This window comes from Melanotaenia boesemani, chromosome 3, assembly GCF_017639745.1.
Source record: "Melanotaenia boesemani isolate fMelBoe1 chromosome 3, fMelBoe1.pri, whole genome shotgun sequence".
Lineage (NCBI taxonomy): Eukaryota > Metazoa > Chordata > Actinopteri > Atheriniformes > Melanotaeniidae > Melanotaenia > Melanotaenia boesemani.
Window position 1 is genome coordinate 33,150,380 of NC_055684.1, and position 14,390 is coordinate 33,164,769.

General features: G+C 36.5%; 1 protein-coding gene across 2 annotated transcripts in view; it reads right to left on the reverse strand.

The window, feature by feature from the left end:
* Positions 1-14,390, reverse strand: part of cpne5b (copine Vb) — a 141,197-nt gene that overhangs the window by 23,776 nt on the left and 103,031 nt on the right. For both annotated transcript variants that reach the window (XM_041981338.1, XM_041981337.1), the window contains 2 exons: positions 12,289-12,392; positions 10,739-10,843 (listed from right to left, as the gene is read on the reverse strand). In XM_041981338.1, coding sequence (XP_041837272.1) covers positions 10,739-10,843; positions 12,289-12,392 — 209 coding nt within the window. The remainder of the gene's footprint in view (positions 1-10,738; positions 10,844-12,288; positions 12,393-14,390) is intronic.

Consider the following 14,390-nt stretch of genomic DNA (forward strand, 5'->3'; position numbering starts at 1 on the left):
AGGACAGGAGTCAACAACAAAAACAGGCAGTGTTTTAAAAAACATGCAATGGTAAGTATAAAATCTATTATCTAATATAAATCACCTAATTCTAAACTAGGATATTTTGCCACAGCTAGAACAAGGTGGAACAGCAAAGTGCATGTTTGCTAGAGAAAAAGTCAGCTTGTATGAAGCACTCACTGAAGAAATTATAACCTGCAAGCTGCAGCACATGTTTACTTCCAGTATTCAAAACTTCAGAACAAAAAGAAACACTGAGGACATTTTACACAAATGCAGGAGAAAGATTTCCTGCAGAGGAGAGAAAGACGGAAAAAAAACAACTTTTCCAGGCACTTTCATGCCTCAGGCATTGATCTCTCCCTGTATGTCTCCCTTTTTGCCTCTTTTCCAACTTGCACAAACAGTGAGACCTTCCAGTTCCAACGAAAACAGAATCAAGTGATACATCATAGACGTTTTCCTGTCACTGAGGGACTGAAGATGCCTGATGTAAGCCCAACTTCCTGCCTGCCATCTGGCCCCAGTCGTTCTACAGTGAAAGTTTATTCCTTTGATGCTGTGAGCTAGAGAAAATCTGCTTGTCGTCTAGGTGGTAGAAACATGGTGCTCTTCCTCTAGGAAGCCAGGAAAAACAGATGATGCAGGCAGACAGCAGAAAGTAAAACGTAGACAAAAGACTGAGTCATTCTTCTCCTGATCAGTCTGAATACAAAATCAAATTTACTGCAAATCTTCCTGCTTTCCTTCATTTCACCAATAAAAAACTAGAAGCTGCCATCGCACCAGCTCAAAGCATCTAAACATAACTTTATTTGTAATTTTTCTATCCTCACTTATAACTCGATAAAATGGCTTAAATTCTTAGATCCTTGAGTGCCTCTGGAGCGTGCAGAACAATATACACTCCAAGACTAATCTACAACAAACGATTCAGTTGCTATTCTGAGACATTTTTAATGATCATGGCTCATGCTCAGTAAAGGAGGCCCATATAATTGTGTGAAAAAAAAAATACTAAACGCTTTAACTCCAAGATCTGCCATTGATCTTTTGCTAGGGATTAAAATAGATCTATAAGTAACCCTGCCTAGCATGTAAACAAGGAGGATTTGCTTCTTTTTTTTTACGTTTTTTAATGACTTATTAACCTAGAATCTTAGGTACTGCCTATACTAATGGAAGACATAATTCACAGAATGGTCATGGATGGATCTATAGAAATACTCAGTAAATAATCTTTGTTACTAAGCAAAACTTACAACAACTCTTCCCAGTGCTTCATCTTACATGACTCACCTATCTGAAACTGGACATTTGACATGTTGGATTCTTTCTTTCTTCTGTATCACTGCAAGTGTACTTGAATTTGTTATGAATTACTCTCTTGTAATTTTTTTTTCTCTTCTTGAGCTGCAGTCCTTCCACCCTCATCCTCGTCCCTCTTGTTTACTAAAATGTAGCCAGCTGCATGCGTATCAAGTTGCTGCCATCGGGGTATTCAACTGGATACTGTCACAAGGACACTCTGAATAATCACTGTGCCACTCTGACACTGGCAAACGAAGTTGATGTCCTTTTTTTCTCCCTTTTCTCTCTTGGCTGTGTGTTTGAAAGATGTAAAAGGTTTCCAACAGATCTGACCAAAATTAGGCAGACCAGTAGCCTCTAGCAGAGATTTTGATGTTGTATTGCCATTTGTTGTTCTCTGACGATAACAAGCAGAACTTTCTGTCACTCAGCAGAGGTGCGTTTGTGAGTATATGCAAGTACACAGCATACACCCACCAGGGGGTTTTACTTACTTACTCAAAACCAGTGCATATCTATCAAAGTAAAGCGGGAGTCAGTGATGCTACCGTCTATTATGTAGCATGTGTTTTTCTGCACACAGACTAATGCATTGTGACCTTAGCCATAAAGATCTGGTAAAAGTGCCCTCTTAAGGAGAAAACAGTCCAAATGTTTTCATTTCCTGTCTGTAAAATACTGATGTTTTGTCAAATTTGCAGTGCCTCTAAGAAATATTTGATATTGATATGTCTGAAATTTCTTTCAGTATTTCCATTTTGAGAAAATCATTACTTTTCTTGCAGTTCAAATTTTATAAAAGTTCCTCTGGAGCTGAACAGCCTTGTTTGAAAAGTGACCTCCCACTGATCTTTTCAAAGTTTGTTCAAGGCTAGAATACACACCTGGTATTGGTTTAAGCTGCTGTGAGGTGAGCGACAACCAAATACTCAGAGCTATCTGACCTGAATGACATGGATCCCATAGCCTTTATGGCTGCACCTCCCTCTGTCTCTTGTTCCTTTTTCTTACTTTTCTTAAGAGCCAGTGAAGCTTTTAATTGCATTTTTTTTTAAAAAACTAGAGGGAGATGGTGCACCTGAGCCAAAACGTGCTGATTTCTGAGGAGAGATGAGAACTAACAAAAAGATTTCATCTTGTAATTGCAAGAGCTACTGTCATACCTTTTTAGTGTGTGCACTGAAGGGGTGTTAAAAGCTTAGTTTCATCCATTAGTTGTGGTGAAAAGTTCTCTCCAGATGGTAGACAGACAACATCATCAGCCATCAGATGTAGAAGCAGAACACACTGAAAAACTTGGATGCAGCTTTGACAGTGTATTACTCAAGATACAACATTTAAAGATGCCACAATGATCTGAAACAAACCCCCTACATACACTAATCATTTTAGGATAAAACAGTCATTTGGCTACAAGACAATGTATTTTATTTATTTATCATTTGGCCTTTGACTGACTTGACTTGAAATTTAGAGTTTTTTAAAGGGACTTTGTAGATTAGAATGAAAGGTTCTGTCTTTCATTCCAAATGTTGAACACTGCAAGCCACTACAGTGTAAAATGGATCCTACATTAATATATTATAAATAAATAGCATAATTCAAGCAGAGGGGATTACAGTGCAGGTAAATATTTTTAAAGTGTTCCTATTTGTAGGGTTTGGAAAAGAAAAACCTGCAGCTAGTGAGGAGGGTATCTTCTTTTTGATCATTTAGAGATGTAAGTTAGGAAAGAGGTACATAGAAGAGTACATAGTTTGGAAACTTTAAGTACACTTTTTAAAACTCACTCTAATGTTTGCCTTTGCCCTGCTGTGCCACTAATGATTTAATTTCCAAACTAAAGGCTTCTTATTAGGCCAGAGTTTTCATTTGTTTTCTGCTCAGAGTAATTGGGCGGTAGTGGCTCAGGTGGTAGAGCAGGTTGTCAATGACCAGAAGGTTGGCTGTTTGAATCCCACTCCCTTGGCCATCTCTTTTCTTTGGGCAACAGGTCTGGTGTTTGAATGCTCCGAGGTGGTCGGAGGCCTATGGCTGGCATATTTTCATCAGTGTGGCCCAGGCAGTAACTTACCATCAGCAAGTATGATTTAGGAGTGGATGAATAATGGATCCAATGGATGCACTTTGACTGCTGTCAGGAATAAAATGCAATATAAATCTAATCCATTATTATTATTAATTCATCAGCAGGTAATTCTCTAACATTTTTATGCCTTGAAGTTCTCTCCAACATATAATGGATTTAGACTGAGAGGGAGTGGAGTATTTGCTAACCTGCATATTTTAGGGCCCATTTAATGTGGTGCAAAGCTAGCAAACTTATAGGAATATATCTGTACAACATCTGGAGAAGTCAAACTATTCCTTGAAATATGAAATATCTAAGAGAAGACAGTCCCTTCAGGTTATTGGTGTCCTGGAAGTGTGTCTATCCAGGTCTTTAAAATTTGTTCCGCAATCTGATTATTTTTACATCTGTAAATTGGCTGGAACAAAGCAAGATGTTGGATTGCTTTGTTGCACAGGTTAGGTAGAAGGATGAGTAGAGTTTGAATAAATATTTTTTAAAACAAATTTAATTTATTTATATTGATTATTCATAGTTGAGGGCTATCAAACCAATGCTATTTCAGCTTGTATTTGGATCAAGTAAGACTGCAAAAAGTTGTTAAATGTTTTACAATAGAAGATTATTGTGCATATATTCTGGCTTGCACAAAGTGTGAGAAGCTTAAAATGTATTGCTCACTTTAATCAATCCTCAGTTGTAGAGTTGCCATGTAGATTGCAATGCAGGTTGTACTGTTGGTAGTCAACAATGTGCACATGTTACAGCTGGGTTACTCAAAATAAACCCTATCTAGTGAGTACAAAGCCAACTGCTAGCAAGCTGCACATGAAATCCCCTTTATTTGATGTAAATATTGTATTGTTACACAGAAACATCTAAAACCTGGAGGATAGTAACTCACGGGGACCAGGGTTGGTGAACCCTGAGTTAAAAACCTTTTCAAATGTGAGATATGTAACAATAATGACCTCATCAATCTGTTAAAGCCAAGTCATTCAGACATTCATCTCTTTTCTGTGAATGTTCCTCACACTTCTTTACATAGATATACCACTGAAAGTGACAGAAAGAGTGATGGTGCATGTGCAATATTAGTCTTTCATGCATGATTGGACAGCCTTTACAGCAGAGTTTAAGGATAATAAAAAAAAACTGCCATTACAAAGGATTTTCTTTTAACCCATTAAAGCCCGACCCATGAAAAAATGGTCAGAAAAGTCCAATTTTTTTAAATATGAGGTCTTTATTTGGCCTTTTAACAAAATGTAACAAAAAGAATGAACATTTTTTGGGAGGGAATATCTACCATTTATTACCATGTGATATATTAAAAATATTATAATATGATTTTCTGCTTCTGGTTATCTATTAGGGGACAGAAGACGAGTATCAGATTGTGTTCAACAGGATTTTGAGCAAAGTTTATACCATAAATTGAAGCAAAATGTCTCAGAAACCGTATATCCTTTTAAAAACACTTTCTCATCCATTTAGCTCAGATGATGTTGTCATGATCTATGTTTTTGGTTTTTTATGGTCTTGTCATGTTTAGTTCTGTTTAGCTTTCTGCTTCCTGTTCACGAGTTCACCTAGTTTTATTTTTTTAATTCACTTCACCTGTTCCTCATATATTTACATATTCTCCTGGATTTAATTTAATCTCTGCCAATCCATTTATAGTCTTCATGTGTTGTAGTCTTTATGCTATGTTTCCTAGTTGTTTTGCCATGTTTGTATTATTATTATTCTTTTTTGTAATATTACAATGTTAAATTCAGGCCATGTACCCTAGTAATAGTTATTGTTTATTAAAACCTTGTTCCTGTACCCATCTGCCTCCCACCTTGTAAAGCCTGCAGTTGGGTCCACACCTTCCACACCACGCAACCCTGACAGATGTAGTAAAATTACTTGGTGCTACAGCAAATTATGAAAGGTGAAACCATCGAGGAGGAAAGTTTGAGCAACACTGGAAAAGCCTGTCGACTGCTGGATTCCTCCAAACAGCTGATCAACGTCAAATGAACTCACTGTTACGGTGTTACTGTCTGTTAATGTGACTGCACCACAGTAACAGACATGCTTCTGATGTTCCTGATGGGTCTGAGCTAGTCATATTGCAAAATTACATGAAAAATAACAAGAGGGTCATTCAGACATGACTCTGACACCATCAGGTTGCCCCAACATTAATAAAAATAAACTGCATGTCACTGAGACCAGGAGTTCTCACACATAACCCGTAAGAGTCCAATGTATAATATTTGATAGTCACAGTTTCCGAGACATTTTGCATCACTTTATGATAAAAACCTTGCTCAAAATCCCGTTGAACATAATCTGATAATTGTCTTTTGTCCCCTAATAGATATCAGGAAGCAGAAAACCACTCTATAATAATTCTGACATATGACATGGTAATAAATGGTAAATATCCCACAAAAAATTAGTCAATTTTATTCTTTTTTTTTTTTTTTTTTTTTTGTTACATTACGTTAAGGGCTAAATATGGACCTCATATATATATATATATATATATATATATATATATATATATATATATATATATATATAAAACAACTTTTCTTACCATTTGTTCATGGGTTGGGCCATAAATAGTTTAATTAAACTTGACTTTCTCACACTTCACTTGCCCTTTTGTTAGAGAACCAGTATGCGTCACATAGTTTGGCAAGGACCACAAGGTAATCTTTTTATAGAGGAACTTTCATAGATATATTTTTGCTATTATAATTATGTGAAACTTTTTCAGAAATATGCATGTTACTCTTGACCCGACTATCAACCTCCATGTTTAACCTCATACATTTTTTAGCTCAAGCAAATACATTAAAGGAATATTTTGTGCATATCAGGAATATATTTTATACTATTTGAACTATAAATGTTGTATAAGTTGCAATGATCAAATGAGTGAAGATCCCCTCTGAAAAATATGCTAAGATGGCTTATAGGGTCATAAATTTCAATGAATCTTTCTGGAAACAAGCCATGGCTTTTTCCCCTGTGCTGAGTAAACTTGATGAGATGATGATGAGCGTGTGACTTTAGATCTGAAAAGAAAGCTCAGTCTACAGTTTGGAGGGTGGGGAGATTGTGGATTTTACAGTTTCTTTAATATTTGATATGTTGTCATAATGCTATATTAAATGAGCTCATCCGGCTCTGATCAAAGCAGTTTGAGTTAAAAACATCTTTTAATTAACAATGATCGTTAACAACTGAAATGATTAAACCATTTAAAAAAAGGCTTTTGATAGATCAATTTAATCAGAAATCAATTTAAGTACATTTATCTCCTTCTCTTTGTGCAACATCATCACTTGAAATCACTGGAATCACTTGATAGATTTAAACAGTAATTATATAGCACACAATGCCTGACAGTGAAGAGAGATGTGTTTGATGCATAAATACATGTAGGATGATACCAGAGGCTGAAAATATTACTTATTAATAGAACTTAGAAACTATATAATTAAAAAGACACACAGACCTCCCTACTGCTTAAATATGGACTCAAAAAAACAAGCAAGTCCTGGCACAAAGTTTATTTTTCACCCACACAAATGTATAAGATGTTTATACTGCTGTCTCGGTGATGTTTCAAGACTGTCAGAGTCTTAGGCTGTTTGGGGTTGTGCCTTGTCACATTGCATTACACTCCATGTGGGCATGTGTGTAAATCTGTGTGCATGTTTTTTTTTTTTTTTTTTTGGCGTAGGAGCATTTCAGAAGGCGCCTTTTATGCCATGGTCGCTACTTTGTATATGATTGGCTCTGACAAGGTAGAGAACTCTTCTTGGACTCATGTTTGATTGGCTGGCTGACGGGTTTCATCCAGTTTTACACCAGTTTCGAATTTATTTCATGCAGAAAACCCATTGTGGTGCTTTCCCTGTCTGTCTCCTCAGGATTTATCTCAGCTTTCTATGTACACGCTAGGTTTTCAGCAGCTTCCATAATTAGTTTGACTGCATACAAACCAGATAGGACAGACACCTTTGAGAGAGATTAGAAAAAAAACACGAGGCAGGAAAAAGATACACCATTACTTATTAAATATTCCCCTTTATAAAGACAATCTGCCTGTCACTGTATCCTTTCATCTATTCTCATGGGTATGTGTGTTTTTATTTAACCACATAAATTAGAAATATGCAGATAAGTAGTGAGGAAAATAAATTCTTAACCCTTCTGACTCAATATGCCTGCATTAATTATGAGCCAACTGCGAACGGCAACCCATTATTTATAAGGAATATTGAGAGTAATGCAATTTTATGTTGTCAGGAAGAGACAGAAAAAAAGAAGACAGATACACTACATTGTTAACCAGTGTTTAAAATTATACATACTTTACCATATCATTTTATTTTTATAAATATATGTGCGTAGCCACATTAAAGGAACAATGTGTAAGAATTATTGACATCTAGTGGTAAAGACGGGCATTGCAATGGCACATTTGTGAATGGATGGTGGCCATCGGTAGCCAAAATTCTTCCAGACATATTTTCAATTGAGTGGATCCAGTGGTCTCAGGTGCAGTGATGGCACCACTAAAGGTATACTTTAAAATTGTGTACATTTTTACTGTCTTCTTCTGTGTGCCTTTTAAGGTGTTACTTATTCCAAACAATGCTCTTGCCAGTAATGCAGTTTTAAATTTCAGAATTCTCACATCACGCACAAAATTGTTTTTCCAGTCAGAGTGAAAATTGTGGCAAATATGGCAGCTGCCATGTGTGTGGGCCCACGGTACTTAGAAGAATTAATGGCTCATTCTAAGAGAATGAGAACGCAACAGTTATTTTAGTAACGTGTTACGATATCGATAGAAACACAGTTACTTCTTGGATGTTGATGTTATGCAGACAGCACACGTAGCTAAACATTTGCAACTTTCAATAGATCAGACAAACTTGCTGCTTAATTTCTATGATTTTATTCTTTGAACAAAAAGCTATGTAGATTGTACAGTCATGTGAAAAGTTAAGTCCACAATCTTTGAATTCTAATGTTTTATATAGCAGTACATAAAATTGTCTGGTCCTAACCAGGTCTTAAAATTAGCAAACCGCCTTTATCAATGATTACTTGAAGTAATATTTTTCCGTATGATATTATCTGTCGGACATGATTATGAAATTTGGACCCACTCTTATTAACAGTGTTGCGTCAGTTCATTGAAGTATGTTTGTGTGCAGTTCTGCCTCCACTCCATTTCAGTCAGGTTGAGGTCTGGACTTTGACTGGACCACTGCAGTATTGTTCTGTTGTAGATATGCTGGCATGTTTTGAAACACTGTCCTCTTGCATGAGCCCATTAGTACCAATCTTTATGTCAGGCAGATGTCTGACATTGGACTCAAGAATACTTTGGTACACTGAGGAATTCATCTTCCATCACTGATGGATGTCCAAAGTTTAGTGGCTGCAGAGGAAGCCTAAATTCACACCCCTTCTTTTCTATGCTTCACATTTCTGTACATTACTGATATATATTGATGCTGTTCCAAAAGTATTGTGGTTTGTTTAGATGCAAACTTTTAAAACCTGAGCCATGCTGCCATCTTCTTTTTAGAGAGAAGAGACATTTTTCTGGAAACCTTTCAAACAGGCCATTCTTGTTCAGTATTTTTCTGATTGTACTGTCATGAACTTTAACAGTTAATAGGCTAACTGTGGCCTGTAAAGTCTGAGATTGTTTTTTCTGGGCATTGCACAGTCTGACCTTGGGGGGAATTGCAGGGATGTCCACTCCTGAGAAAATGGGCATCTCTCTTGAATGTTTCCACCTTTTAACTTTGTCACTGTGGAATAATGGACTCCACGTTGTTCAGGAAATGACCTCATGACCCTTCCCAGATTGATGGTGAAGGTTATAACAATTGCTTCCCAAAGATGATGTTTTTTCTTCTTGGTATTGTGTTCTCACACACCTGAATGCTCCAAACCAGAAAAGACCAAAAGTCTGTTTTTACGGAGGTGCTCATACTTATCATCAATTTATCAATTAAATTTGGCTGCTTGTTACCATCTTAATTTCTATGGAAGTCAACTCTATTGTGATCTACTTAGTTATTCACATGCTGCTTTTGATTTTGGGTTAGGTTTTGCTAAAAAAAAAAAAACAATATGGTGGAATATATGGTGGAAAAAATTATAAGCACCAAATGAATTTTATTACAAGTGTGCCTTTTAAAGCAAAACCCTTAGAAATAAAAAGATCATATCATCACATTAAGTTGATGTATATATGAAATGTACACTATAAACAAATTTACTCTACATTGCCTTTCCACATCCTTCTCTGGTAAATGTGTTGGCATTAAATTAGAAAAATGTGAAGGTCTCACTTTAAAATCTGTGTTTATGTTTGTCCAGAACTATTGTAGAATTTTGGTTGTGCAAAATGAACACTCCAAGGAGACAAACCTGGTGTATATAAAAATAAATGGCTTGTCAAGCCTTTAGTGATTCTTGATTTTAACAGTCCTATACTGATGAAAACACTCTAAAAGATATAACATTGCATTCCTGCTAATAGATCCTGCTACATCCAACATACTCTACATGTGTCTTGAGACAGTTCAGTGAACACAGCATGTGCATTGAACTTGACTGGGGAAGCTGTACAGCTGTTAAGCTGTAATGGGATAATTGTATTTCAAGGAACACACAAAGCTCATGTACCAGTCAAATGTTTGAGCATACCTACTGATTCCTTTTGACTTAGCATGTAGCCAAACTTTTGATACAAGCTATATTTTTGTATTTAATATAGCTTGTAACAACAGTACAATTTTTCACTTTTAAATTGTTTCTAAGAAAAAAATGGTTGATAACAGAAACACAAGAGCAAAAAGGGCAGTGGGATTAGAAAGGCTAACCTGTGTCTGACAGGTATTTTAGCTCAAATCGATACAAAAGGATGTAGAAAGCACATGGTTGCTCTGAGATAATGTGGCAGAGCAAATAATGGGAGGCTTAACACTGCACCAAACTGAATTGGTATTGATTTGTTCTGGTTAAATTATTTTATATATGTTCAGGGTGAATAATCACAGTACTTAGAATGCACTTTATCAGTCAGAGAGACACTAATTAGAGCCATGGCAGCAGTCGAAATATTGAGCCAACAGAAATCAGTAACAGCAGATGTCTTTGGAGCCAACATTACAGACTATTCATGGTGTGTGTCTTACTATGTATCATTAATTCAGTAGTGATAGAGGAGCAAATAATGACAAGTTCAGCAGTGAATGAGCAAACAGCCGTTATAAAGACCAGAAACTTGTAGAAAAGGAGGATGTTGCATTGTACCTGTCATAGTCTCCATTGCAGAGTGCTCGCACTGGGATTGCGAAAGGCTGCCACACTGGATTCAGTGTGTTTTTCACCACTTCTGTTTTGTGGCAGATAGTAAACCTGGAGCCGGAAGAGAATGGAGGTTAGGCAATTTTATGTTAAAGAGGAGACAGGGAAATACATTTGATTCCTTTTTACTTATGCAAGCCAGACACAGTAAGAAAGAGAGAAAGAAACAAACAAATGAGGGGAGGAGCGTGCAACAGAAAAGACAGAGGCAACAAGACAAGGCAAATCCCACAGTCATATCTTGCGGTGACAGGAGAGTTGTTTAAAATAGGTCTTTGTTTTCTGCTTGGCCTGTGTTTTAGACCAGGGAGATTAATTTAATATTCAAGTCTGGCTTTTAAAACCTTTCCCTTGACAACACATGTGACAATGACCTGCAAATGGATATTTCTGATATGCGAAATGTTTCACAGAGCAAATACAACCCAAATATCCTTTCAGAAAGCAACATATATCACTGGCTTGTTAGTTGTTTTACCCAAAGCCCTGGATTAGGCTATTTGCTCTCCCAACAAGTATCCCAAGCCTTTTAACACTGTGTGACTTCTTTAACCTTACAAACCTCTAATTTAGACCCCCTCTGACAGCCAAACAACAGATACTTGTAGCAGGGCTGGGGAATCCATTTCCCACCCTGCTATGTATGATAGAAAAGACTCATAAAGGCTTGAAAACATTTTCAAGCTGCCACAACTGTCACAGCCACCACACCAGATTACACATCCTTAAGTGAAAATGACATTTTTGTTGTTGTTTTATTTTTCATCTTAGCAGAAAATTCAGATATAGTGTTGTATTAATTCCATATTTCTATGGATCTTTTTAATTGCCTCTTTTACATGCGTTCCTGAAGTCATTTATATGTATGACTTACCCATGGGAAATTGGGATCGTGGTGTGAAATGGATACATGCCTCTTACATACCAACTACTGCGGCTCTCCTCTCAGACTCTGAATAGATGCCGGCTGAACTACATGTCATCGGATGCTGCCTTAGTTGAATGTTGTTACTCCACTCTGGACTACTTCTTATTAGATTATGTACAATCTCAAGACATACTCATTGCTATGGTGTCAAATAATGCACTTAAATGAAAATGTAGTTTCGTAAATGAGGTGTGGTGGGAGAAATAGTTGCAAGACATCCATTTTTAAATCCTTGGTTCAACAAAGGGTCGGACACCAGATTGTCTTTTATGTGAAGCACGTGTATAAAACAGAGCTAGTTAGCTAGACTGAGTTAAGCAACAAATCTGGTTAGTACAGTCAGTAGATGAACTTGGTTAAGGATAGTTTTATACCATATCCTTCCACAGTATTAATCTTTTTTGTTAATAAAATGCCAAAGGATACCCACAGCACTACAGTCTGAGACCAGGGATCCAGACAAAGCGACGTACATGGTGAGTTAAACATTAGACATTGAGGGCCCTCTAAAATAATGCTGTATTTCAAACACTTGGAAGGAAAAAGCAAAATCCCATGATGTACTTACGTTCCATCCTCGTTGCTTCTGTAGAAAACCATGAATGGATCAGACTTGCCAAAAAAGTCCTTTTTGTCCAGCTTGTTGGCACAGAACTGCATAGTGGCACTGTCCTGCAGGTATGAGAGAAAATGTGGGGATGAGGAGTGGAAGAAAAATTATATAATAAATTCTTTACGGTATTATTTATGCTGACCTGTTTGAGCTTCTCCCTCTACACTACTTTTATATTTACAGCTTGCTTTAGGCCAGTAAATGGATGCAGTCACTGAATACTGCATGACGGGAATCCATTATTAGATCTTCTCCAACATACTGCATGTCTGTGCCTATGTCATTGTGTGTGTATACTTATATCTATGCACAAGACCACTCAGTTTTGATGCACAAAGCTATTTGTAGGCATTACAGAATGTTTTTAAGCAGTGTTCAGGGAGTTGTCATAGATTCTCTGAACTTCTCTTTCTTTCAAAAGAAAAGATAGAAAAAGAAAAGAAAAAAGACTGAATTTGTCAACTGCTGTCTTAGTTATTTAAACCCATAACTGTGATTTATGACTAAATCAGAATAGCAGAAAAAAAGATATTTAGTATGCAACAAATTCACTTACTGAGATTTCATTTTTAGATGGTGTACCTGTCCTGATTCACGGTTTATGTTCTTTGGTACTGTTATGTTCTTGTTTCATGTTCTTGGTCTCTTGTATTTGGGGTTATGTTAGTCTTGTGTTGCTTTATTTCCTGCTCATTAACTCACCTGTTCTGATTTGCTCATTCACTTCCCTGTGTCTAGTTTGTCCTTCAGTGTATTTAAGTCCATTGGTTTCAGTCTGTTGTCTGCTGTTTGGTTATTTGCTGTTGGATGTAGTTCATGTCATTATTAGTGTTAATCTTTAGTCTCATACCATGTCAGAATCTTTTGTTTTGTAGGTTTAGTTTTACCTTATTAAAACCTCTTTCCTTCACTGGTCTGCCTCCCACCTCCTTAAGCCTGCACTTGGATCCTCACCCCATTGCATTGTGACAGTGCCCCTTAAAAAAGTTAACTCATTCAAACATTTTGGACTGGATCCTGAACATCCCTTTAAGAACTTTAATTATAAACAGATGCAGTCTATTGTTTTATTAACTGTTCAATTTATGTCAAAAGGAGTTTTTTTTTTTCTCAGTTTAAACCCATTATTGTTTATGCAGATGTTTGGCATCACTGAGATGACTTATCTCAGGCCTCGCAATGATGTATTAAGTTTTCTGCATAGGTTTGACATGAGGTGTCCATGTAAAAATCACCATTTATTTTTGTCTCCTTATATTTCTGATGCCCATATGATGCACTTTATTGGTTACAGTCCAACTGGCTCCAAGCATGTTTTCAAATGCTTTTATTTCAGTCGTCCAACTATTTGAAGAGTTTCTGGTTCCACATAGCTCTTTATGTCGACTTAGATGTATATAAAATTCCTTAGACTATTCTAAGAGGTTTGACACAGAGCATTTCAAGTTAAAGCTTTAACTCATTTGAATAATCTTCACTCTTTATTTTTAAATCTCTTATCTGTTGTTTTTAATCTCTTTTCTGTTGTTGCCTTAAAATTACTCATGAATTGTGAAGTTAAAAGCTGTTACTTTAGTATTTTGCATAACATTCCCTCACATATGCGAGTACAGATGGCATTCTTGCTCATATTTTCACATAAAAGCTCACAACTGCTGCTGGTTTAAAATAAAAAAATACTGCTTCATGAATGCTGTAACACAAATACTCATTTGCAGTTTTAGAAATTTGACTGTTTAATGTTTTAGTCTGCATTGTGTAAATATCACCAGCACATATGCTTTCAGTCTGTAAGCTACTGGCTCTCAGCCTGAAAGCCACTCAAGCTTTATCTATAAACACGACCTAATGGTCCAGCATTGATGTGTGTGTCTGTGTGTGTGTGTGTGTGTGTGTGTGTGTGTGTGTGTGTGTGTGTGTGTGTGTGTGTGTTTGTATGTGTGCTTTTGTGTGCAGGAATTTTAATTTCAAACGAGGGTGCTCATCCATCTACCAGAAGTCATGCTAAATTTGTAGGATCTGCTTTCCAAGTCTAATTTTAGCACAAGAAAGTCATC